This window comes from Conger conger, chromosome 13 (assembly GCF_963514075.1).
Source record: "Conger conger chromosome 13, fConCon1.1, whole genome shotgun sequence".
Lineage (NCBI taxonomy): Eukaryota > Metazoa > Chordata > Actinopteri > Anguilliformes > Congridae > Conger > Conger conger.
In genome coordinates, this window is record NC_083772.1 from 42,830,013 (window position 1) to 42,857,212 (window position 27,200).

The window sequence follows — 27,200 nt, forward strand, 5'->3', positions numbered from 1 at the left end:
GGGAAATATATTAAATTCCTCAGCTCCAGGAATGGAGCCAGTTTTATGGGTCTGGTGGTGTTAAATATGCTGGTACCTATCCACTTGAAACCTGCATCCCAATTACACTGTTTTTTCAGAAGTGTAGGGGCTAGAGAACCGGCCTGTGGACCAAAGAGATGTGTGTTTGAATCCCAGGTGGCACTCTGTTACCCTCGAACAGGGCGTTTTCATCAGCATCGTGCCTACAGATATCTACGTGCGTAACCGCTGGGTAAGGTTAACAGGCTTTGTGAAAATATACAGTATTTTTAATAAGGAAGCCCCCATAAGTACGTACATAAATCAAAGTAATAATGTTAAGTGTATCTATAAAAAAGAAGGAATTGTTACTGTCTTTTATCATTCGCACTCTTTTGACTGTGTAATATGGACCCAAAAATCATGTGATTCACCTGATCAAGGTCAAGCTCAGGGATTCAAATCAATCTCACCTCATTAATGGTTGTAACTATAAAAATGACATTCATTAAATGTCCATGAACACTAATGGGCAGTTAATCTCCACTCAGCAAGTAGTCTTAGCTAACAAGCAGGCCAATGTTCACAGACGTTTCACTGCTTGAGCAAAAACACAGTTTCATAAACGGTTCGATCACCTCTTTGCTTGTCGCTGTTGCGCTATACACTCAGTGAGCACTTTATTAGGTATATATTAGACTTATTTCTTAGACTTCTACCGCTGTAGCCTACCCACATAGAGTTATGATGCGTTGTGTGTTCAGAGATGCTCTTCATTTAAAAGGCGTTTCTGTCTGCAGAACTGCTGCTCACTGGAATTTTTTTTTAGTTTCTTGCACCATTCTTTGCAAACTCTAGAGATTACAGGTGCATCACAAAAAAAAATAATATCGTGGAAAAGTTTTTTTTTCCCCGTAATTTCATTCAAAAAGTGAAACTTTCATATATTCCAGATTCATTACACATAAAGTGAAATATCTCAAAATATTAGGATATTACAGGAGATACTGGATTTAAAAAAAAGGCTTGAAATATTTCAGTTTATGTGTAATGAATCTAGAATATATTAAAGTTTCACTTTTTGAATGAAATTACAGGAAAAAAAGGACCTTTCCACGGTATTCTAATTTTTTGAGATGGACCTGTCGTGGACCTGTCGTGTCGTGTGCGTTAAATCCCAGGAGATCTGGTGTTAAATCCCAGGATTTAACACCAGATCAAACCACAACCACCAGATCAAACCACTGCCCATGCGGCCCACACTCACGAAGCACAAAGCATTTACATAAAAATAAATAAAGCAATACATTATCATTAGGCTATTTATCCATTGGATATTGAAAGCTAAATATTTCCAGCTTTCAGTGAAAATTTTACCATTAATCTCACAACCACGATTGTCCCACGCCATATAAAATGCATTGGCAAAGTTTACCTTTACATACAAATATATTGAATTGTATAGAGACCTGTATTGACATGCCAATCAAGTCTGTCAGGCAGAAGCCATAGGGGATGAAAACATGAATAATTCTCATTTTAACCAAAGCATTTTTTTAAATGACACGCAATCGACCAGCATGCCTGGACGTAAACCACAGGGATTTAACTAGCCTACAGACTGAAATTGTGCTCTGATATTGGCCTGTTCACCTGCAGTGTAGGAAAACCGTATGTATCACTGGGTCATTTCAAGTATGCCATCCCACATAGATGGCTCCAAGTCCATTATGCAATTTTTTTTAAAAAAGATCCTTTTTTTCTTTTTGGTTATGTGCTTTATTGGTAACAAAACAATTACTGAGGCATGGATTGATATTAAGCGATATTATTAGCAGGAGTCCAAATGAGTGAAATTGTCATTAGAACATATTGTCTGTATTTCACTACTTTGCCTGCAGAGTCGCTGTTTCCCTCTGCCTCCATAATGTGCGTACGCATGGGTCAAAGTTTCCGTAATTGCACGCCCAATTCATCTTTTATTTTATTTTATAAATAAAGCCATTTTTTGTACGTACGCAATGGTTATAAATGAGGCCCCAGCAGTTTCTGAGATACTCTGCCACCAACAATCGTTCCATGGTCAAAATCACATTTTTTCCCAATTCTGATGGTTGATGTGAACATTAACTGAAGCTGACCTGTATCTACATGACTGTATACATTGCACTGCTGCCACACAATTGGCTGATTAGATAACTGCATGAATAAGTAGGTGTAATAAAGTAAAATGTTCCTCAAAAAGTGCTCGATGAGTATATACTCAGTATAGGTATTTATTAGACTTCTCTTCTTTTTTTTTTTACGTCTTCTGCTGCTGTAGCCTATCCACTTAGAGGTTTGATGTGTGGTGTGTTCAGAGATGCTCTACTGCATATCATTGCTGTAATGTGTGGATATTTGCATTACTGTCTGGCCATTCTCCTCTGACCTCTCGTTAACAGTGTGTTTTTGCCAGAACTGGCTGCTCACTCTCTGCAAACTCTAGAGACTGTTGAAAATCACAGCAGTTTATCAGATACTCAAACCACCCTGCCTGGCGCCAACACTCATTCCGCGGTCAAAGTCACTTAGATCACATTTCTTCCCCATTCTGACATTTGGTCTGAACAACAGCTGAACCTCTTGACGATATCTACATGCTACATGAATCTACATTTCATTGCTGCCACGTGATTGGCTGATGTAACAAGCCGGTGCAGGTCTACCTAATAAAGCGGTCACTGGGTGTACCTGTGCGGGCTGCTGGCTGTCATCCGCATTGCACTGGGAGTGGTCCCGCCAGGTCAGGCTGGTGTTGTTGGTGGCCCACTGCCCATCCGGCCCACACTCACGAAGCACAAAGCCTTTACGCACTGCAGAGGCAAAGAGTCAGTCACCGAGGAGTAGTATAACCACTCTCCTGCCTTTACGCACTGCTGAGGCAAAGAGTCAGTCACCAAGGAGTAGCATAACCACTCTCCTGCCTTTACGCACTGCTGAGGCAAAGAGTCAGTCACTTGTAACTTTTGCACTCTGTATTGTGACTTTTGCACTCTGTATGGTGACTTTTGTGCTCTGTATTGTGACTTTTACGCTCTGTATTGTGACTTTTTCTTCAATAAAGGCACTTATTTTAACCTCCCAGTACTCGTTCCTGCCCCTGCCCGACCATGTCCTCTCCCCAGTAAAAGACTTGTCGTCAGTGGTCATACCAGGGCTTTAGGTGGGTCAGTCACCATACTGGGACTTCTATGTTTTGTTCAGAGTAACACCCTTAAGTTTTGAAAGGGCCATCCCGCGGGTACCTTGATCGTGCCAGGGGAGGTACCAGGGGCATGGCACTCTGACCGTCGTGTTGGGCAGTCCGTCGGTCCAGCAGGCGTACATGTCGAACATTCGGCCGCAGAATAGTCCTGCAGGGGGGGAACATACAGTCGGCCATGTTAGGATGCATGGGGGCTATGCCAGTGGATGATGTCACATACTGTACCATGCCACAATTTGCATAGCACACACCTTTGGCATCATAAGCATGCACGTATTCCCTCTGTGAAGCGGATGTGTTGTGCGTGGTATGTCTCATACAGTCTCCAACCCAACTACAGGCAGTTTTTCTGCCAGTGTTATGGGCGCAAATGGAAAGTTTTAAATTGACGCAAAGTTATTTTCTGTCCATTCAAAAGCTACAGGACGTACAACACACATAAGTACAGGCTCCCTGTAAATAGCGCAACTACTAGAGTCCATTGGTCGCGGAGAGAATAAAGACATACCCTCAGCGCTGAATTTCACATACAGTGATAATCCGCAGTTTGACTGACTTCACGGTTCAACGGTCCCTTTCCAAACTCTTCCCTGGGGCTACGTAGTGTTCTGATGTCAGCTTGTCACCAATCAGCATGTGGCTTTCAGGTTTTGAGCTTCGAGGCCCTTGTGCAAGCTCCCCAGCGGGGGAGTCACATCAGCGAGGAACTTCTCCTCACGCGCCCCAGTTAAAGCGCGTAACAGAATGAGCAAAGACCTGAAGTCATGGGCTGGGGGAGCTGACGTGCCCAAGCGTAGCTCCGCGGGAGATAAATAACCATATTCCGAAGTTCGTCTTCAAAAAAACTATTTTCGCAAAAGAGCAAGGTCGCAGATCTGAAGTGGGTTGTGTGGCAGTAAAAATGATGTAAAGGCTAATAAGACAGCACTGCAGAAACACAAAAAGACTTGACGACAGGCAATCTGTGTCCAACAATACTACTCTATGGTGCTTCAAAATGAATGCTGGATTTCCATTAATTCTCTGGCATGACAGCCGAAGCATTTCATCATGAGAAATGATCAGTGGCTGCCAAAACGTCCTCAGCTCACCCTTTCTCCAGACTCGAGAAAACATCGAGCTCATCGCAGAGTCATCCTTCAGTTGAGATGTTCAAATGAGTAAATGTATGGTAGATCTATAATTCATCTGAATATCATTGAGCTCGGAGTTACTAAAAATTGAAAAAAGAAAAAGAAAAGATTCCAGCCTTAAGCCAATTTTGCTGCCAATTTCACTGACAGTTTCCAATTTCGTTTCTGTATTCCTTGGGGGGAATTATTATCAATCCCCCAGCTAGGCTAAGACGAAGAATCTGACCGATGTCTTTGAGAACGGCAGCACCCTGGACCGAAATTATTTCACACGCTATGGAGCCTCTCTCCTCTCTGAAAATGGCACTGTGGATAAAAGCGTTTTGAATTACAAATATTTGTCATATACTGTGTCTCCCAAAAGGACATATTCGAAAAACGATACCCTGGGTATCTCCTCCAAGCACTGATAAAAAATGCATTCTTTCTTCATGCAGTGCTTTTCAGGCACAGTTCACAAAGCGTTTTCCATATCAAAAGTGAATGAAGAAAAAGAAGAATTTGTTTAAGACCCAAGAGCAAACAAAAAAGAGCCAGAAAGCACTCACAACAATAAGCAAGCCATTAAATGAGGTTATAATTGCTATACGGGGATAACTATAAAAGCAAGAAACAAAAAATGTGTTTTCCTAAAAAGGCTTCGAAACAGAAACATATTTCCAGGATCAGAAGCCTGCTGTGTGAAAATAAGATGGCCTGTAGTTTCTGGCTGGAGAGCGGGAACAGTGCGGTAGCCCTTATCTGATGACTGCACACTTGGGCAGTTCCACTATGTAAAAAAAAAAGTTAATGTATTCATGTAGTGCTGTAAAAGCAATCAATGCAAACTTAAAATCTACTCATAGTGCCACTGGCAGACCGATGAATGGGGTAACATGACCTCTTGTGTGTTTTAAGAAACCTGGCAGGACTTTGAGCCAACACTGAAGCCAAGATAAACCCAGAATAAAATCAGATGGATGCAGGTCACTGCACTAACCCTGCTATACTAAAGGGAAAACATGGATAACTTTGTTCTATATCCCCAAAAGATAACAAGCTGGCAGCAGCACGTCTGTCGGGTCTTCATAATGTGTTTACCCAACCTCAAATCAGGGTCAAAGATGACACCAGATGTGTTCTGATTTACATTTGCCATGCAAGATCCATAAATAATATTAATGCATTCCACACAGCGTGAAACAGTATTTGCCCCATCCTAATTTCCTCTAATAATACATATTGTTGTTTCAGATCTTTACACAAAACGTAAAACCTTTTTTATTTATTATTATTTCATTACTTAATAGCTGGTTGCACCACCTTTAGCAGCAATATTTGCATTGAAATTCTTCCTATAGTTTGATATCAGTCTTTCACATCACTGTGGAGGAATTTTAGCCCATAGAATTAGAGCACAGCGCAGTTCTGCTGGCCACGAGAGTCACTGACACTTCCTCCTGCATGCTAGCTACCACACGCTCCCAGTCAAAGCCTTCCTCCTGCATGCAAGCTACCACACGCTCCCAGTCAAAGCCTTCCTCCTGCATGCAAGCTACCACACGCTCCCAGTCAAAGCCTTCCTCCTGCATGCAAGCTACCACACGCTCCCAGTCAAAGCCTTCCTCCTGCATGCAAGCTACCACACGCTCCCAGTCAAAGCCTTCCTCCTGCATGCTAGCTACCACACGCTCCCAGTCAAAGCCTTCCTCCTGCATGCAAGCTACCACACGCTCCCAGTCAAAGCCTTCCTCCTGCATGCAAGCTACCACACGCTCCCAGTCAAAGCCTTCCTCCTGCATGCAAGCTACCACACGCTCCCAGTCAAAGCCTTCCTCCTGCATGCAAGCTGCCACACGCTCCCAGTCAAAGCCTTCCTCCTGCATGCAAGCTGCCACACGCTCCCAGTCAAAGCCTTCCTCCTGCGCTTATGCTCATTTCATTCAGACAAATTGGTAGGTTTTCAAACATTAACTGCTCATTTCAGGTCCTGCCACAACTATTGGGTTCAAGTCAGAACTCTGAAACCTTTTTTTTTCTTTTCAGCCACTCAGGTGTGGACTCGCCTTTTTGTTCTGGATCATTGTCGTGCTGCTTAACCCAATCACGCTTCAGCTCACAGATAGATGATCATTCCCCTTGAGAAGTTTCTGCTACAGGGCATAATTTATGGTTCCTTCAATTATGGCAAGTTGGCCATGTCCCGAGGAAGCAAAGAATGCCCACATCATCACTCGAGCACCACCATGTTTGACTTGTGGTTTTATGTTCTTACTGTGATAATGCTGTATTTATATAATGGGGCCTGTTTTGTCCAACACCTTCGACTCATCTGTCCATAGACCATTAACCCAAAAGGCTTGGGGGTCATCCAGGTGTTTTTTGCAAATGTGAAATGAGCACTGATGTGTTCCTGTTCACTAGCAATAGTTTCTGTCTTGCTTCTCTCCCATGAATCCCATTCTGTCCCAGTCTCTTTCTTATTGTGGAGTCATGAACACTGACCTAACCAAGCTAAGGTTATAGAGGCCTGCAGTTCTTTGGATGTTCTTTTGCGATTTTCTGTGACATCTTGGATGAGTTGTGCCCTTGAAGAGATTTTGACAGGCTGGCCACTCCTGGGAGGATTCACCGCTGTTCTAAGGTTTCTCCATTCAGAGCTAATGCCTTTCACTGAGAACATTTCTTTGGAGTGCCTCAGTCAAAGTCTGTACCTGAACCAAATAGAGATGCTGAAACAGGCAGTTCATGCTCAAAAACCTTTCAATTTGTCTGAATAAAAGCAGTTTAGTCAGGCCCACTCTCGTCTGGTACAATAGCAATTTATTAAAATATTAAGGAGTAGGTTACTTAACGATTATCTTTGGCAGAATGGCTTAGTTTGGGGGGCTACATCTCGACATACTGGTAAGTATGAGTATATCAAGCAGCAAAACATTTTACCCCCCTGAACAGGCCGGCAGCAGACATGACATTTTTACAGCAATAACATAATAGCGAATCAGATAAGAAATACATGTAGATGTGTATGCAAAACGTAAGACATGATGTATGATAATATATTCATGTAATACAAATAGTAATAAGGACGAAAAAACGAACCCATATAAACCCGTATAAAGCAACCATAACTATTAACTTTCGTGAAAAGAAAGAGAAGGTGGACCTGGGGAGGTGGCGGGTATTCGAAAGTGAGCTCAGCAAAGGAATGGCAGGGGAACTGCTTAAAATAACCTCTCTCATTACATTACATTACATTACGTGGCATTCAGCAGACGCTCTTATCCAGAGCGACGTACAACAAAGTGCAAATCAAACACAAGAACAAGTGCAAAAGTGGACCTGAGAGGACAGTACAGTTCCGAGTCCTAGTGTAAACATACAGAAATTCAGAACCATTCAGAGAGAAATAGTGGTTGGTGTTGGTGAATCAGCTGCGTGTCAGCTGATGGCTGAGAAGTGGGCGGACTACCGTGACTAACACTACACTTCATTTCTGCAAAGAAGAGTTCCATAGCACACTAAAATCGAATTACTAGAACAGTTTGATTTATTTGAATTATTGTGGCTAAACGTCATGCAACCAGTTATTAAGCTTAAGGCGGCAATTACTTTTTCAAAGCAGTGATTTGGGTGTTTGATAACTTCATTAAATAAATGAAACAGGAAATTAAAAAAGCATATTTTGTGTTTATTCATGTTCCCTTTATTTAATATTACATTTCCCCGAAATATCTGAAACAGCTCAGTGTGACAGATATGCAGGAAATAGAGGAAATAATAACAGAGGAAATGAGGAAGGGGGGAGACACTTTTTCATGGCTCCGTACATCAGGCCCGTGGGCCGTGGATACACAAGCCACATGTGCGGAGGACCAGACCCCACCCAAAAGGGAATCTTCAAGTTACCCTCAGAAGGGGTGATAACTACTAATATATTCTAGGGTTCTACCCAATATAATCTAGGGTTCTACCCAATATAATCTTGGGGACCCACCAGAGGAGAACGGAGAAAACAGAAAACAGGACAACAAAAAACTCCCCAGCGAAACGCCAACTAAACGCCGAAAACCTGGAACAAGAGTCTATTTTTACTTAATAGATGAAAGAAAATAATAAAGAAAACCTGATGCGGTTAACCGAATACAATGAGTCTTAAATAGGGTAGGGCCCGCCAACCAATAACTGATATTTGAGTAGGAAAACCCTGACAGAATGTCGATCAACTTTAAATAAAATACCAAGCACTGGAATACCAAGACAGAAATCCAACTGAGCAATCTCAGATCTCAGCTGACTGTTTAATTTATGTAGCAGGTTTAATTTATTCTTATATTTACTTCATACATTATACTATGCACCTCTCCCTGCCCCTCCCTACCTCCCTGTAAACCTTAACTATTGTCTGTACTTGTGTTATTTACTTGTGTCACTAGGATGATACCTTTACTAGTTTTCCTTGGCTTGGTAAGCTTTTTATTAATACATTTGTGTGGTACGGTATTATTATTACAAAACAAAAATAAAAATTCCAATGATCAAATAGGCCCTAGTCTTCTTTGTTGTACAGGTGGCAGTTGAAATTGTACTTCCCTCTAGGGTCTTTCAGCACACTTATCCCTGGTTATGGGTATGCACTTTGCGTCTGCCAAATGCCATTCATGTAATGGGTGTATATTTACTTCATACATTCATACACTTTATACATTTGAATTTATGTCTGGTAAAACCTCCCTGAGGTTCTGCCCATTAGTGTAGTCATTGACTGTGATGTTCCCAGGAGGCGTGCTGTTGTCTCACCCGAGGGGGTGGGCTCCGTGCTAATTCTCAGCAGGCACTCAGTCCGGTACTTGTTCCATTCCTCCACGGTGTCTTTCACGGTCTTCCCTGTCGTGATCTGTGGGCCAGAGGAGAGAGGGGGTCACATCACGTGAGGAGAGAGGGGGTCACATCACGTGAGGAGAGAGGCGGTCACATCACGTGAGGAGAGAGGGGGTCACATCATGTGAGGAGGGGGTCACATCCCCTGTTCGCTCTCTGTCTTTTGCGTTTTCTATTTTCATGCCTCAGTTCAGCCCATCTACTCATGTTTATATACCCGTATGTCCACGTCTTTACTTTGCTAGATTGTCATGTTTCTTCAACTTACTCTCAAGCGTGATTCTGACATTCTGCTCCATATTCTGACCCGTTTCTGTTTAAACTTTTGTTTCTCAAACTCCGATTCTGTACCTTTGCCTCTCTGGATTGCTACTTGTGTATATATTTTTGCTTGTGACCATGACCATCCCATTGGTTACCTCTGCTATAACTGTCTGCTGGTGATCAAACTCTGCTTGTCTGGACCACATATTACAACGATTCGTCTACCTCTGGGTGGTGCTTGGTTTCTCTCTCCCGTAATCTAACAGAGGGCATGATCAGCAGTGACACTAGTTAAAGCTGGGGTAGGCTTTTTTTTGGTAATATTTGGTGAAATTCTCTTCACATTCCGACAGCTAACAATAGACCAACTGCTCTGGGGGGGAAAAAATCTGATATCTGTGACTGTCCCAGGAAAGATTTTCAGGGACTTCCGTTTTTCATCGCTCCCGGTAGCTAACATCCCACCAGGGCAGCTCTCAGCCAGGAGGCGACCTTACCTGCCAATCAAAATTGTGGCGCGCATCCCCGAGAGGCTGACTGGAGAGGTTTTTCACCACTGTATACGTTAAAAATCTTTCTTCTTCTGCCCAGATGCTGCTCGTGCCCAAACGTCGCCTACCCCAGCTTTAATGCGGTCACGTGACGAGCAGCAGGCCCCTCGCCCCGTAACGCAGACCGGCGGCCATGTTGTTAGCGTTAGCCGCGTCGCTCCGCCGCCGCGCGTGATGACTGATGGGGGTGCGCGAGCGGAGATGGGCCGGGGGTGATTTAAGACAGCGTCGCTTCATTCGTTGCCGTTAATAACAGCTGCGAGGAGTGATAAAACATAACTGTCACTCCATCACAGTAACGACTATCGAATGACCTTAACCCCCTGAAGGTATCTTTCAACGCGAAATGCTCCGCAAAGTAAGTGTAAATGAGAGAACAAACCCCCAGATTTATACCCTCATCCGAAGCGACTCAATATTGCTCCATTATACAGTATAGGCATTTCATCTGTCTAATATGCATGGCCTGGAGGCCTATATGCATCACCACGCCCTGAATGGCACATTGCTTTACGTATGCTGCCTATTTTAGCGGAAAACTCCACAACCTCTGACTGCAACCTAAGCCATTTTACCGTCTGCTCTGTTACATTACATTTCTGTTACCGTTCATTCATCTTAAACTCTTACACCAGGCCGGCCAGCAGAGAACTGGCTCCTGCTGAGAGTTTTTTTCTCACAACCATTTCAGTGTTTTTTCTTCCCGCTGAAGAGGTTTTTTTTTAAATCTCAATTGCTTGCCTTTTGGGTTTTTGACACTTTTTACAGTGTCTCTGTAAGAAGCACTATACAAATTAATTGAATTTAAATATGGCTACAAATTCAGCCATTTGGCTGAAGTACATCGCTGAACGTCAGCAATGCAGCAATAGGGATTTGAAACTGCAATTTTGTGAACAAGTTTACTTTCTTACCTATGGGTCACCACTGGAAAACTGAGCTAAAGCACCAGACTACTTGCCCAACATACTCACAGAGGAAAGTGCGCTTCAGTGGGCTAAAAAGTTAGAATATTTTATTTTACATGATAGATTGGATCCCCAGTGGAGTAATTTAAAATGTGCTTACTTTCTGTTTTGCATTACACATTATGGAGAAGGAACTGGGCTATGGCTCAAGCAAACAGCAGGGTTTATTAGACTGTATTAAAACTCAAGAGATGTAGGCATCCTGCACTGCACATTGGCCCCAACCTGAGCTATGCAAACAAGCAATAATGTCCAGCATTTCAGTATGCAAATGTCCAACTATGTCCAGGAGTTCAGGCAGGGGCGCATTCTCAGAAGAAAGGCTCTTCTGTGTCTCCATAGAGGAATGCTATCAAGTTCATAAATGTACATATCTTTTTTTAGATGAGGTTCTAGCATAAGCCCCCTGGCGTTCCCTATACTGCACATTGATTAAATATTTGTGCAAAAGATTAAATAAAGAAATAAATAAAGTTGAGTGAGTTAATCTGGCAAAAAGCCTCAATGTGGGAGCTTTTCACAACTCCTACAGAGGGTTCCATACAGAACAAAAATGGGTTCCCTTATAGAGTTAAGCCAGAGAACCCTTTTTCTTTGTTTATCCCTGCATTAGCTCCTTCCAATGATGTGTCAGGCAGTAGGTCACACCTGATCACTGACCGGCAAAGTGTGAGCCCTGCTGTAAAATCCAGCTACGACCAGCTCAACACACACACGAACACCACACACACACACACACACACGCACACACACGCACACACACGCACAAACACCACACACACAGAGACGGACGGACACACAAACACCACACACACACACAGAACTACCGGCTGTTTCAAAACCAAGCTTGAGGTCAAGCTTGAGGTCAAACCATGTTGAGCGGGGAGCTGGTCTGAACCGGTCAACCAACTACCAGCTGTTTCCAAACACAGTTTGAGCAGTTTTTTCATCCAGCAGGGTGAGCTACATGAGGAAGGCAGTCGGTGACACGGCCATTTTGTCTGCTGCTGAAGCCGTGTTCCTGCAGTGAGCTGGGGCCCAGACCGCCGCGCCATGCTCACCTGTGGTCTGCACAGGATGAAGACAGCGAGGAAGACAGCGGGGGGAGTTGCCCACATCGCTGAGGCGAGCACCAGGGTGGGGGAGCGGGGGCCGGATCCTCTCACAGGGGAGGCATCACCGCCGCGGCCCGGTCCGAGAGGCTCGAACCCTGGCCATGCCTCAGGAGCCTGCCCCACAGCCGGCGCTCTGCAAACACACGCGTCGCACGGAGCATTATTTTAAGAAACAAACTTCATAAAACCATCAGCAAGCAGTCAAAAATAAAACAAGAACCACGCACCAAGGTTAATGAAAACCGAAAACCAAATGAAACAAAATCAATTAAAAAAATATATTTGTTAATTCCAATAAAAACTAAAACTAAACTTGTTTGAAGAACTGCGACTGAAGTGAATTTAAAATAATGGCTTTTAAAATGAAATAGAAACAATATTAAAATTTAGAAATTTTGTATTAGTTTTCATTTCTTTTAGTCAATCCAATTTTTGTCTGGACCACATATTCGTCTACCTCTGGGTGGTGCTTGGTTTCTCTCTCCCGTAATCTAACAGAGGGCATGATCAGCAGTGACACTATTTAAAGCTGGGGTAGGCATTTTTTTGGTAATCAAAAATGCAGAATCTCAGCTCTAACCATAGAAAACTAATCGATGGCTATTAGAGGATTATTTCAAATGAAGTGGCAAAGGATGCTGTTTGTTCTGGGCACATTTTTGCAAAGATAAAAATACAAGAAGACAGGTACACAAGAAAACAGCCACAAACTCTCAAGCATATGGAGGTCGTAAAAGAGAAAGTAGCTATTGGGAACATTTTGATTCCACTAATGTTAGTGGTGTAACATAAAAGTGCACAGTTATTACTGAAAACAAAATGTGTGGCATGTGGTCTGTTAAATCTTCTCAGTGTGTGGTGAACTAAAATGCAAATAGAACAGAAATAAAAATGAATAAAAAAAATAAAAAATAAAATCACCCTGGTGCACCCACCCACACACACACTTTATATTAGGCCACAACCACTCTGTCTTCCGGTGGCTCACTGCCTTAGTACAGTCAACAAGCAAGATAATATCACGCTCTGAGTTCTATGGGCCATACTGCCATGTACAGTATAAGCAACCTTTTGGGAATTTGAACCAACACTCCAGAGCAATCAACAGCTTGTGAGCAGAACCTACAATCCCAAGGAAGCCTGGAGAGTCCTTAACCTCCAGAAGACGTTCATCCGGGCTCGATAAATTCCCAGGATTCACTTGAAAGACGAATGTTCCTCTATTACTTCTGTTTGTTTGACAAATGGCTGGCGGTGTTGATTTTATTTTCGGAAGGGGCCGAGGACCAGCGAAGAGAATCTTTCTGAGGGGACGTGTAGGATTTAGCAGGTCTGGGTCGAACGGGGGGCTGGGGCTATTGTGACGTCCTAACGAACACAGAACTACACCAGGTTTCCAATGCCTCTGTCAGGACGAGGCATTAAGCTCAGGTCCTGACTCACTGTGGTGGCACTCATTGCAAAGAGTAGGGGTGCATCTATGATGCATGAACTTTTCATTTTTCAAATTTTTATATTTCAGCATTCGACTCAGCAAGAGGCAAAAGGCCAGACAGACTATGAATATTGTATAGTACTGTACTGTATTCATTGTAGAGTGACAGTTAGGGGGTGGAACAATCGCCAGCTCTCCGTAGTACTGTACTGTGTTCATTGTAGAGTGACATTTAGGGGGTGGAACAATCGGCAGCTCTCGTTAGTACTGTACTGTGTTCATTGTACAGTGACATTTAGGGTGTAAAACAGTCACTGGCTCTCCTTAGTACTGAACTATGTTAATTGTAGAGTGACATTTAGGGGGTGAAATAGTCAGAGGCTCTCTTGTAGAACTATGTTTGGCTATGTTTGAAATAATCTAGCAATTTTCCTCGACAGAGACAGACGCTAATACTGCAATAAATGGGTCAGGAGATCAACAGGCCACGATTGCCAATTTCACATTCTTAAATGTTACTCTGGCCCACACAGCAACTTAAAGGTCGGCGCTAGACCTTTTAATTATCAAAACAATAAATGAAAACACATAATAAAAGAAGGATTTTTTGGGGAGCATCTGATGCCCAAATAAGGCTCTGTCATTTTACTACCGTGATGTAAGCAGCAGAACCAGCGCCCGGCCAAACAGCCAGAATTGTACATAAAAAAATAGGAGCAATGTTTTGACCTGAACCAGGTTTGTATAAATGCATCACCATTGAATTAAGAGCGGCGGGTTTATTTAAAGTGAATTCCTGCCTTGAGATAAAGTTACAGCTTGAGGATGAGTCTCCATAGAGATCATAACAGCACTAAATCTGTACCTGAAAGAAAATCAGCAGGGCTGTCATTTGAATTGCACACAACTTCCCTTGCTGAACCACGACACTCCAAGACAATTAAGGTAGGTAGTCGGTTCAATCACAAGTGAGAACCCAGTTAAGAGAGAATATTCAAAGTCACATTTTATTTAAACCCCTGAATGTCTGCTAAGACGAAAAGCTATAATGCGAAAAATGTATCTGTTCGACATTCTTCAAATGTACAGATGGGTTGTAGACTAAATATTTCAAAGTGGAATTGAGTGGCAAACGGTGTAAAGAAATATGCTAGTTTTTGGCCAAAATAAAAAGCACTACTTTCCATGTAGGTAGATGTACATCTTGAGTTCAAGCTGGGGACAAGTCCCTTTTTCAAAGAGTATTGCCATTCAGCAATGAGATCGACCGCCAATATCATTTATACTGGCTATCACAGAGTATGCCCTCAAAAATCATGACCATCCATTCATATTAAATGGGCTATCTTGAATTTTGCCCAATGTCAGCCATTTTTGAAATACTGTAACATCAAATATTTAAAAATAGAAGGATCACAACACTAGACATGAACACAAGACATGAAATTGACAAATTACCTGCATGGGACATACACATATGCATATTAAATACAATCAAAAACAATTTAACACAGCAAAGACAATACATTTTTTAAATAATGACAAAAAGGCAATAATAATGAAAGGACGTTTCAGGATACTCCGGTTTCCTCCCACAGTCCAAAGACATGCAGGTTAGGCTGATTGGAGAGTCTAAATTGCCCGTAGGTATGAATGTGTGAGTGAATGGTGTGTGTGCCCTGCGATGGACTGGCGACCTGTCCAGGGTGTATTCCTGCCTTTCGCCCAATGTATGCTGGGATAGGCTCCAGCCCCCCTGCGACCCTGTTCAGTTCGGTTCAGATAATGGATGGATGGATGGATGAATGTTTCAGGATATCTCTACAGAGTAGTCTCTCACTTGAACTGAGCTAAGACAGCAAGTCTGCCACCTGGGCCTTGCGACCAGGTGACCACAGACGCAAATGACATTAACTATTTCTACACAAGTACACACATCTTATATGAGACAATTCATCAGTAAATGCTATTCCGCAAACCCAAGTTCTTTATTCAGAAACTGCTTTCTGTTGAATGCAGTTTACATGTTTCCTATATTGCATTGTGCTGTATGTCCATCATCATTAGCAATTGCATATTATGGCTTGACTAGTCTATATGTTTTAAACTAGGAACATTAATTAAATCTTATAGTTTATTCATTTTCATGATAGAACAATGAGTTGCGCTTTCATTCGAAGATTCTTCATCAAAGAATCCTAGTTTAAACATTTATCTGGCATACAACTTTTATATGTGCTTTGAGAACATCTGCAGTTTTATACTTGATGCTATTATTCAGCATAAAACAACTATGGTTTCACAGTAAGCTGCATCATTAATGCCACTTTTCCCCCGAGTTTCCCAACTATACACTTGAGTCATATTAAGATGAATTCCAATTAGCAGTATGTCTAAGCTACTGTAGGAAAGAGGCCTGATGATCAGTTCCTTGATGAGGCTACTATCAGCAACATGAGGCTACTATCAGATTTCCAGTCATAAAACTGCTAAATTATATAATGTTGTGGTACACTTAAAATATTATTCCAAAGTAAAACTATTCCAGACATGAACAAACTGTATTAGCAAAGAAGAAGAGTGGTTGCAAGTTGGAGATCACTGACAGGGACAGATGGACACCTAACAGAGGAGTTGCAAAACGGCCGGAAATTATGACCACAAAATGTAAACAACTCCATCGCAACAAAACTTGGACATCATGTGTGTCACAAAGCTGGCACTTCAAGGTTCAACCTTTTGTGTTCAGAGACACACTTCTGCATAACATTGCTGGGGCATGTGGTTATTTGAGTTTCACTTCCTTTTTCACACTTCCTGTCAACTTGAACCAGTCTGGCCCTTCTCTGGCTCCTTTTTAACAAGGCATTTTTGCCCACAGAGAAGACACTCACTGGATGTTTTTAGTTTTTTGCACCTCTCTTTGTAAACTAAACAGACTGCAATAAAATTAAAGGAGATCAGCAGTTACTGAGATACTCAAACTACCCAGTCTGGCAATAACAATCATTGCAGTCACTTGCTGCATTTCTTCATAGAAATGTTTGGTCTGAACAACAACTGAACCTCTTGACCATTTCTACATGCTTGTATGCATTGCCATATCATATCTGGCAGATTAGATATTTGCATTAGCGAGCTGGTGTACAGGTCTACCTATTAAAGTGTTCACTGAGTGTAAGTGCCCTGGGTTAATTATGCACATACTGTGTACATGGAACAGGCAGCACTGTCTGTGTGGATCAGGTTAAGTAGCAGAGGTCACAAAAGACTCGATGTACAGTCTGTGCAAGAAGTTCAGCAACAAGTCAGACGTGAGAAATCGGCCGCTCATGACTTGTAAAGCCGATGCCAGACTAATTACGCTGGTCTCCCTACTGAACAGGAGCATAAGAGTGTGCTAATCAATCAGATAAATTATACCCTTTGACCTTTCATCAGACAACGAGGATTAGACAACTGCCAAAGTATACCACATAGAGACACAGTATTAGTCTTTTAATAAGCTTTTGTTTTTTGCAAGCACATTGTGTTCCTTCCCTGCATGAGATAACAAGTAGAATTTGTGTCAGAATCTGTCAGTCCTCTTAGTTCATTTGAAATGGCGGAAAGTCAAAAAATGACGGAGTGTCGCACACAAAACAAAGCAAGGGCAATGCGTATTCATCACTCAGGATTTTAGAAAAATGTGATTTGTGGTTACAGACATGCTTCTTTCCATCCATAACCTGTAACAATATCCAATTTCACAAATAATTGTGTTGCTTTTCCTTCCCAAAATGCCGTACGAGTCAATGTCAGTGCGTGTCCTGTCTCCCAATTTTCAACGTAGGAAACCCGAAAAGGCTGACAGCGACATAAACAAATGACTGCTGTGTACACACTCTAATCAGCCACAACAGTCACAAGCCCTAAAAACGTGCTTTGATCAAAACATTATGTAACGATTCATTGTGTACACATCTGCAATCAGAGGCAGCCCATGGGTTGGGGGGCTGAAAAGGGGCTCCAGAATAATGAATAATGATAAATACATTTTAAAAATAACAGCCGTGGAGCCTGTGACCAAGCCAGGGCCCGTAGACGGGCCGGCGCTATCTGCAATCGGAAAGTAAAAGTGAACTGTCCTGATGTCACTGTGGGAACTGCGTAGGTCAGAAGCGCATCTGCATCTGACGGGGGCGACATGGCTCAGGCGGTAAGAGCAGTCGTCTGGCAGTCGGAGGGTTGCCGGTTCGATCCCCCGCCTGGGCTGTGTCGAAGTGTCCCAGGGCAAGACACCTAACCCCCAAATGCTCCTGACGAGCTGGTCGGGGCCTTGCATGGCAGCCAATCGCTGTCAGTGTGTGAGTGTGTGAGTGTGTGAGTGTGTATGAATGGGTGAATGGAGAAGCATCAATTGTACAGCGCTTTGGATAAAGGCGCTATATAAATGCCTGCCATTTACCATTTACCACACAGTGCACTGCAGAAACAGCGCAGTGATAATTAAACACGGCTCGCTAATGACTGAATCCGCTCACACCAGTCTGGTGACAGAACTGACGGGATGATGACATCTGCAGCAACTCTCGAGAGCCGCCACAATGGGATTTATATATTTATGAGGAATGTATTTGTTGCTTGTTTGTAGCGTTTAGTTGACAGCGACAGTGCTGAGTAATCAACACAAACGAGTTAGTGTCAACAAAAAGGTGCTGAGGTTTTTGTTTCCATCTTTAGAACAGATGGAATGAGATTATGACAGATAAAAATCAGCAAGAATTAAATCATTTAAAAAAACACACAAAAAAGGAATAAGACCCATGATGCTTATACAGTACTTTGCAAAAGTTTTAGGCAGGTGTGAAAACAATGCTGCAAAGTAAGAATGCAAAAATAGAAATGTCACGTTTTTTCTTTTTAATTAACAAAATGCATGAACAGAAGAAATGAATGAACAGAAAGAAATCTAAATTAAATCAAAATTTGGTGTGGCCACCCTTTGTCTTCAAAACAGCATCAATTCTTCGAGGTATACTTGCACACAGTTTTTGAAGGAACACGGCAGGTAGGTTGTTCCAAACATCTTGGAGTACTAGCCACAATTCTTCTGTGGATTGAGGCAGCCTCAAATGCTTCTGTCTCTTCATGTAATCCCAGACAGATGTTGAGATCAGGGCTCTGTGGGGGCCATCACTTCCAGGACTCCTTATACTTATTTACGCTGAAGATAGTTCTTAATGACATTGGCTGTATGTTTGGGGTCGTTGTCCTGCTGCAGAATAAATTTGGGGCCAATAAGATGCATCCCTGATGGTATTGCATGATGGATAAGCATCTGCCTGTACTTCTCAGCATTGAGGAGACCATTAATTCTGACCAAATCCCCAACTCCATTTGCAGAAATGCAGCCCCAGACTTGCAAGAAGGAACCTCCACCATGCTTCACTTTTGCCTGCAAACACTCATTCTTGTACCTCTCTCCAGCCCTTCGGCGAACAAACTGACTTCTGCTACAGCCAAATATTTAAAATTTTGACTCATCAGTCCAGAGAACGTGCATAGTTGAGTTGCTTGGCCTTGTTTCCACGTCGGAGGGGGTATCTGGGTCCCACTGGTTTCTTCCAATTCAGAGCTGATGGCACTGCTGGACATCTTCCGATTGCAAAGGAAAGTAAGCATGATGTGTCTTTCATCTGCTGCACCAAGTTTCCTTGGCCGACCACTGGTCCTCAACATTGCCGGTTTTTTGTGCTTCTTCAACCTTGAGACCTTGCTGATGCAGTATAACTTCCTTGTGTCTTGTTGCTGTGTTCAGTCTTGCTATGGTGTATGACTTATGACATGAAACTGTCTTCAGCAACCTCACCTTGGAAGCAATCAGAGGCCAATCAGATCCCCTCTTCTCTTCTCCAGACTATCACCCCTGACATTCTCCCATTTGTCACCTCCCTTGTTAACTCCTCCCTGTCTTCTGGCTGTTTTCCAGCATCCTCCAAGAGGGCCCACATCACCCCGCTGCTAAAAAAGCCTACTCTGGATGCCTCCATCATCCAGAACTACCGCCCGGTATCTCTTCTTCCTTTTCTATCTAAAGCCATAGAACGAGCTGCTTCTAGTCAACTTTCTTCCTTCTTTTCTAACAACAACCTGCTAGACCCCCACCAGCCTGGCTTCATATCTGGCCACTCGACAGAGACCGTGCTCCTCTCTGTCAGTGAATCACTCCATGCTGCACGAGCAGCCTCCCTCTCCTCTGTCCTCATTCTTCTAGATCTCTCTGCTGCCTTTGACACTGTGGATCACTCCATCTTCCTGTCCGCCCTGTCAGCAATGGGCATCTGAGGCACAGCCCTGGACTGGATTGAGTCCTACCTCTCTGGTCGCTCCTTCCAGGTTGCCTGGGCTGGTACGGTATCGACACCTCGGCCCCTTGCCACAGGAGTTCCCCAGGGCTCTGTCCTAGGCTTCTTTTTTCTCTTTACACTCATTCCCTTGGCCCTGTGATCACTGCACATGGTCTATCCTACCACTGCTATGCGGACGATACCCAACTCTTCATCTCATTCCCACCATCTGATACACAGGTTTCAGCCGGTATCTCTGCTTGCCTGAGTGACACCCTCCTACACAGCTGTTTCTGTTTCAATTAATGATTGTGTTTCAACCTACATATTAAATTGATGATCATTAGCTCCTGTTTGGTATAATTGGTTAATCACACACCTGACTATATGCCTACAAAATCCCTGACTTTGTGCAAGTGTACTTAGAAGAATTGATGCTGGTTTGAAGGCAAAGGGTGGTCACACCAAATATTGATTTGATTTAGATTTTTCGTCTGTTCACTCACTTTGCATTTTGTTCATTGATAAAAAATAAATACTTTACAGCATTTCTTCACACCTGCCTAAAACTTTTGCCGGGAACTGTACAAATAACAAAATTTGAAAATTACCAGACTGTTGGTCCTTACTGTAGCACTGTGTGTGTGTGTGTGTGTGGGGGGGGGGGGGATTACATGGATTGAGAATTACAAAGGGAGATGATTATGCATTTTTTTCTTGGAATTCTATTCAGAAAGGCAGCAATTTTCTCAAAAACAGCCTCTATGAGCTGCTTCAGTGCATGATTGAGTGTTGTGCTATATCAATAGCTCTTCATTTTTATGTTCAGACAGGCATTCTCACTAACCAAGCCTCATCTATGTCAGTCAAAGGAACATAATATTCCATTTTAAACTGAGATGAGACACCGACATCAACAGTAATGCACACCATCCTCTAGCCAAAAGCCCACTGGACCACTTCAAGCCCACTTCAATTCTCTTGTCATCACTCAAGAAGACAAGGGGTCATAATTACAGACATAAGACTCGGAAGTGTCATGGATCTCTGAAGCTACGTGTGCTGCTCTTCTTCCACAGAATGACGGTAATCCAAATTAGCAAGTAACCCTGTCATTCTTCATCAATTTACTGGTCGACGAGTAAGAATGGTTTTCTTTCTTTAAAGACTGTCCCCTTGGATCTCACTCTTCTCGTTCTTCAAAACTGCTCTCTGCAACTGCTCCAGGGGAACAGTGATCTTTAAAGAATGTCAAGTCAATATTTCCTCTGTGGGTAGAGGTCGATGCCCTGATTGAATAAAATATTTTTCATTGGTCTGGGTACGAAAGACATTTTCCAAAATTCCACTTCTGTCCCTCTGTGATTCCAACATAATTTCCCACAGCCAGACATATAGTATTTATCTAGGCATATGGAATAATGGCAAGGAAATATACACTCAGAGAGCACTTTATTAGGTATTTGTTAGACTTATTTTTATTTTATGAAGTCTTCTGCTGCTGTAGCCTATCCAGTTAGAGGTTTAATGCGTTGTGTGTTCAGAGATGCTCTTCTGCATACCACTGTTGTAATGCGTGGTTATTTGCGTTACGGTCTGACCGGTCTGGCCATTCTCCTCTGACCTCTCTCATTAACAACGCGTTTCTGCCTGCAGAACTGCTGCTCACTGGTTGATTTATGTTTTTCAGACCATTCTCTGCAAACTCTACAGACTGTTGTGTATGAAAATCCCAGGAGATCAGCAGTTTCTGAGAAACTCAAACCACCCAACAATCACCCATCTCGCATGAACAATCATTCCATGGTCAAAATCACTTTGATCACATTTCTTCCCCATTCTGACATTTGGTCTGAAAAACAGCAGAGCCTCGTAACCACGAATGCATGCTTTTATGCATTTAGTTGCTGCCACATGATTGGCTGATTAAATATTTGCATTAACAAGCTGGTGTACAGGTCTATCTAATAAAGTAGTGACTGAGTTTACATGGGATGTTTACATGGACTTGGCTGCAATGTGATCAGCCTGTTTATCCTGCGGCCTGTATCTCAACTTAGTTGAGCAAAATCCAAGATAGCCAGGTCAACAAATCCCAAACATGGCAATCAAGGATTACTGGCACCAAGACACTGGTTACAGAACTTGCTCTGCCAACCCTGGCTCTTTATATGGAGTTGAACATAGCCTGAAACAAAGACTGCTTCAGAGCAGTTTAGTACTGCAGCAGACGTCACCATGGCGGCTCAAAAGACAGTGAATTTTGTAATACCAAAAGTACTCCAGACTAAGCAAGAAGCTAGCTGGCTACCCTACTTCCTTCATGATATAGGCCCCTGGTCTGCCCCAGAATCAGCATTATCCCCGACCCCCATGAACTGTGCACTTATGTCCCCCTGCGCTCCCAGAACTCTCTCATTTCTGTTGCGGTGAGCGCCGTCTCCACGTGCATGAGCGCCGTCTCCACGTGCACGAGCGCCGTCTCCACGTGCACGAGCGCCGTCTCCACGTGCACAAAACCTGGATTATACAGCACCGCTCTCTCTGCCCTCCCCAGCAGCTAGCCTGCCTGCTGTCAGTCAGACCCCAAAACCAGCGGTCTCTCCGCCCCAGCAGGGCCCGCATTCACAGAGCCAGGATCAGGTTTCTCCTGTCCACAGCCTGCCTTACTCAGTATGAGTTTTCACAAGCTAGCTTGATAGTCACGTCGATAACTGTCGATAGTCACGGTAAGGATGCCGACTTATCCAATATGACAATTATGACAATTTTTCCTAGTTTGCCAGCCAAGTTAAGCACAACTATAACGTCCTTATGAAAGTGAGCTAACATTACCGATAACGTCACCTTGTAAAAGCAAATTAGCTAGCTAGCTAGCGAAATGAATATAACCAGAAACAGTCTAATAGTCCTTAAAAGGCACTCTAATTTAAGTGAACCTAACGTGAGTAATATTTGCTTTGTCTTGCCCGGAGGCTAGCGGTGCAAAATGTGGGAGGGATAAGGGGAGTGTTTTCCTCGTGTGACGCATTACGAGGATAACCGGTTGAAGATAGGATGATACAACTCTCCAAATTTTAGTTTTGGAGAAACTAAAGAACGGAAATATTTAATACTTTCATTGTGTTTCGCCAATGCCCCCTTGTGCAAATTCCATATAAAAACCTAGAAGGTGTGACCAACCACCATGTGACTCCTTTTTTAAGAAACATTGTCCTTCAATTCTGAAATACTTTGTCATTATTATTGTTATTATATAGTAACAACAACAATAATAATAATCATCATCATCATAATAATAATAACAACATTGCAGAAGAAAAAGAAAGCCATATAAGAATACATCCTTCACGTGTGTGTTGTAAATGGTGAATGGTAAATGGTTGGCATTTACATTGCGCCTTTATCCAAAGCACTGTACAATTGATGCTTCTCATTCACCCATTCATACACACACTCACACACCAACGGCGATTGGCTGCCATGCAAGGCACCAACCAGCTCGTCAGGAGCATTTAGGGGTTAGGTGTCTTGCTCAGGGACACTTCGACACAGCCCAGGCAGGGGATCGAACCGGCAACCCTCCGACTGCCAGACGACTGCTCTTACTGCCTGAGCCATGTCGCCATGTCGCCCTGTTGTCTTCATATGATGTGTGCACCCCATGACCACAGAGTTAGATACGACCTACCCGATGACCACAGGGTCAGATACAACCTACCCCATGACCACAGGGTCAGATACAACCTACCCCATGACCACAGGGTCAGATACAACCTACCCCATGACCACAGGGTCAGATACAACCTACCCCATGACCACAGGGTCAGATACAACCTACCCCATGACCACAGGGTCAGATACGACCTACCCCATGACCACAGGGTCAGACACGACCTACCCTCGCTTCATTTGACGTATGCACCCCATGACCTGCCCTCCCTTGTGATAAAGGCTCTTTATTGAATTTTAATGCCAAAATCAGTATTTTTCATGGCAGAAATAAGCTGTCACTCCGATTTGAATTACTAAAAAATACACATCATAAATATATATTTTTTGTTTTAGTAGATTTATGGCGCCTAAATTTGATGGCGCCTGATATCATAAGTGCAGGGTTAAGGGTTAAGGGTTAAGGGCCACGCTATCAAAACCAATCATATAGCAAAAACTATACCATATATAGTATCGTTTATATAGTACTTTTAGGGGGGACATTTGAGTATTTAAGGCAAAAGAGTTGTGTAGGACAAGCACAGATTCATACACAACTTTAAGCCCAAATATAGTCTGACTTTAAGCCCAATGGCCTTACCATTCCTCTGAACCTTTGACTTCATCTCCTCTCCTTTTAATGATTGACCTGTCATTTTATGTCTTGATTTTACCTTCAGAAAAAACAAGGGTCTGTAATGTTCCTAATGTCTGTCTGTTAGTTTACTTGGTATTTTTGTAAATGTATTAAGTTTCATTATCATGTCTGGTTTTCTGTTTACATTCATTAGTCATTGTACTCGTCTTCCCCTGTGATGTCTGTGTCTTTATGTGCTTCTGAGCCTAAGTCACTTCCCTGTCGGCGTGAATCACTATTCGGGTGTTTTCTTGTTTTTTCCGCTTTCCCGTGATTTCCCGTTTCGTTTTTCTTACTTCCTGCTTTTTCGCCATTCATTTTCGTAGACTGCACTAATCCACTAATACCAACTAACATAGATTTTGTACAGTACTAATTATATTAACACACAAATTTGTCTAACTAACTGACACTAGTTTTGGGTAATTATAATTTAATCACATAAACTAACAGATTAACTTTATCTCTATTTCTATACTGCTCTATCCTGCTCTATCTCTAAATTGCCTGCCTTAATTCAGCGAAGTGTTCGCACCTGCTCTCCACTATCACTACGTTCCTTAACTGTCTACTCCCTAGTCCGGAGCCATTTGTCCAGTCCGCATCTTCGTGCATGTATTAAAGCCCTTTCATGTGTCTCACCTGATGTTTATTTGTTAGATCATCCTCACTCCCATGCCCTGCCTAGTTTGTGTTATCAGTCCGTGGATCTAACCCCAGTCTGAGTATGCACACTTGTCAGAACATTGATCATAATATTAGAGCCAATTCTTTGTAAGCTGATTATTCATGAGATTCTTGCGACACCCCTTTGCCTGATTCCCAGTTTGCCGCGCCCCTTTGATTTGTACCTTTGCCTTTCTACTCATTTGGATTTTTGACCTTGGACTGTACCCTTACTATTCTTCTGCAATTCGATTTGGCACTGTTTTTTTCGGAATTACCTGGCTTTGATATCGGACTGAAATAAACTATGATTTCTTGGAAATTCCATGGTCAGCGTTTGGGTCTCCGGAACCATACATAACAGCGTCATGGCAAACAATTTACAGTCTGTTCATTTACAGGTTCTTTTAGCCACAGCAACTTACAAAAGTGCATTCCACATGAGCTTGTAATGGCGAAAGTGACCTGGATTATGGACTGCTTATGTAACAGTAGATACATAAGGAAAACGGAGACTTTAATATAGACCTACCTCATGTCTGTTTGAGAACTTCATGGTAATCCCTGACATAGTTTGGACCGGTAAACATTAGATATGAACCCAAAATATACTGTATCGTGAAAGGTATTACACTTGTATTGGTGGTTATTGTTCTCTGTATGCATAACTTTGTATAGAACATTAAAAAAAAGAAAAAAGAAAAAGTGCATTCCACATGGTCAGCAAGCACAAAAAAAGCTGGAGATATGCAAAGCTACACATCAGTGTCACCATCAAAATGTGTGCCTCGAGACCTGTGAGATAAAGGAAACCTTGAGGCGTGGTCTGGAAAGGTGTGTTTTTAGATGTGTGTCGAAGGCAGACACTGACAGATCACCGCAGAGTGACAGAGTGGCAGATTCCAAACAACGTAGACATAACTGAACGGATCCCTGGTCTAATGGCCTTGACTGAGCATGCCAGCACCCTTCAGCCTTTCACACTGTCGAGTTAAAGGAAGAAAAACTGTTACAAGATAACCCAGTAAAATGAAACCCACGCCTCATTCATTCAGAGCTACATTCCCTTTGTTTGCAGGAAAATAAACACCCTTCAAATGTTCTCAAATAAAGTTTATCTGGGACAAGCACTTTCATTTGGTGCTACAACAGAACAAAAGCAAAATCATCAGTTATATGACACCAGCCGGACATGGACAGAACTATTTAGCCACCATTCTTTCAACACTGTTTGGTTTCGTCAACTATGAGTCAGCACTTACGCAACAGTATTTTGTCATCCAGTTTGTTCATCTTAATTGGTTGACACAAGGCTCAGCTCACATATTTTCAAATTATAATAAAATGTTTAGATGGTGAAAATGCATCATATGCAGTAAATGGCTCGTTAGCATACAGACCATTAAACTCTCTATGAGCACAACTTTATGGGCTATTTACTCACAGAAAAGTATCAGCTAGACCTCTAACTAGTTGTCAGGTTAAAAAGCTTTTGTTTTGCACATTATCTTTAAGTCTACCCTGGGGATATGAAAGAGAAAAACAGAATCCATAATTTGTGTGTTTTGTGTGATTAATGCTGCAAAAGTCACTATAAACAAAACAACACACATGCGTTCCATACTGCCAGCCAACAGAACTGCTCACCATTACACTGCTAGAATTTCTAAAGCATTTATCGCCCTATTTGTATGTCACCCTATTTGTGTGTGCACTCTAGTAACAGCCTGTGACACAATGCCAAGAACCATTTTAATGATTGACAGGAGTGGAGGACTGTGTGTGTGTGCGTGTGTGTGTCTGATGATTGCCTGATAATTTTTGGATGCTTGCCTGTGATACTTGCTGTCTAAGTTCGCGCAAAATCGCTAATGCTATCTTCACTGAATGCATTAGCACGAAGACTCTGATTTAAAATAGATCACACCACACGTCCTTTCCTCATAGAAATCCCTCATATGAAATAGCCCTGTACCCTGACTACCAAGCAAGAACCTATGCACGCCTCGAGGCCTCATTACACTTGCCAATCACATAACCACTGTATGAGTTATCTTTTCCGTGGTTCCCCCAAGAAATACACAGGATGCTGGCCTCAGAATCTGGACTGGCAAAAAATTCATCCTGCATTCCAAAAACTAAAGCAAGTCACTAGCCCACCAAAGGAGAGTCCTTAGATTCAATTCAAAACACATACTATCTTGATTTTAAGCACCAAAAGCTGCTATCGCATACAGTAGCCCAAGGCTCAACATCGTGCTAATGTGAGTATTCTCCATTT

General features: G+C 42.6%; 1 protein-coding gene across 1 annotated transcript in view; it reads right to left on the reverse strand.

Moving 5' to 3' along the window:
- The window catches only part of gipr (gastric inhibitory polypeptide receptor), a 64,589-nt gene that overhangs the window by 20,714 nt on the left and 16,675 nt on the right, over positions 1–27,200 (reverse strand). Inside the window, exons 2-5 of the mRNA XM_061218187.1 lie at positions 12,085–12,271; positions 9,160–9,256; positions 3,288–3,395; positions 2,734–2,855 (exon numbers count right to left, since the gene is read on the reverse strand). Of these exons, the coding sequence (XP_061074171.1) occupies positions 2,734–2,855; positions 3,288–3,395; positions 9,160–9,256; positions 12,085–12,141 (384 nt within the window). The 5' untranslated portion in view covers positions 12,142–12,271. The remainder of the gene's footprint in view (positions 1–2,733; positions 2,856–3,287; positions 3,396–9,159; positions 9,257–12,084; positions 12,272–27,200) is intronic.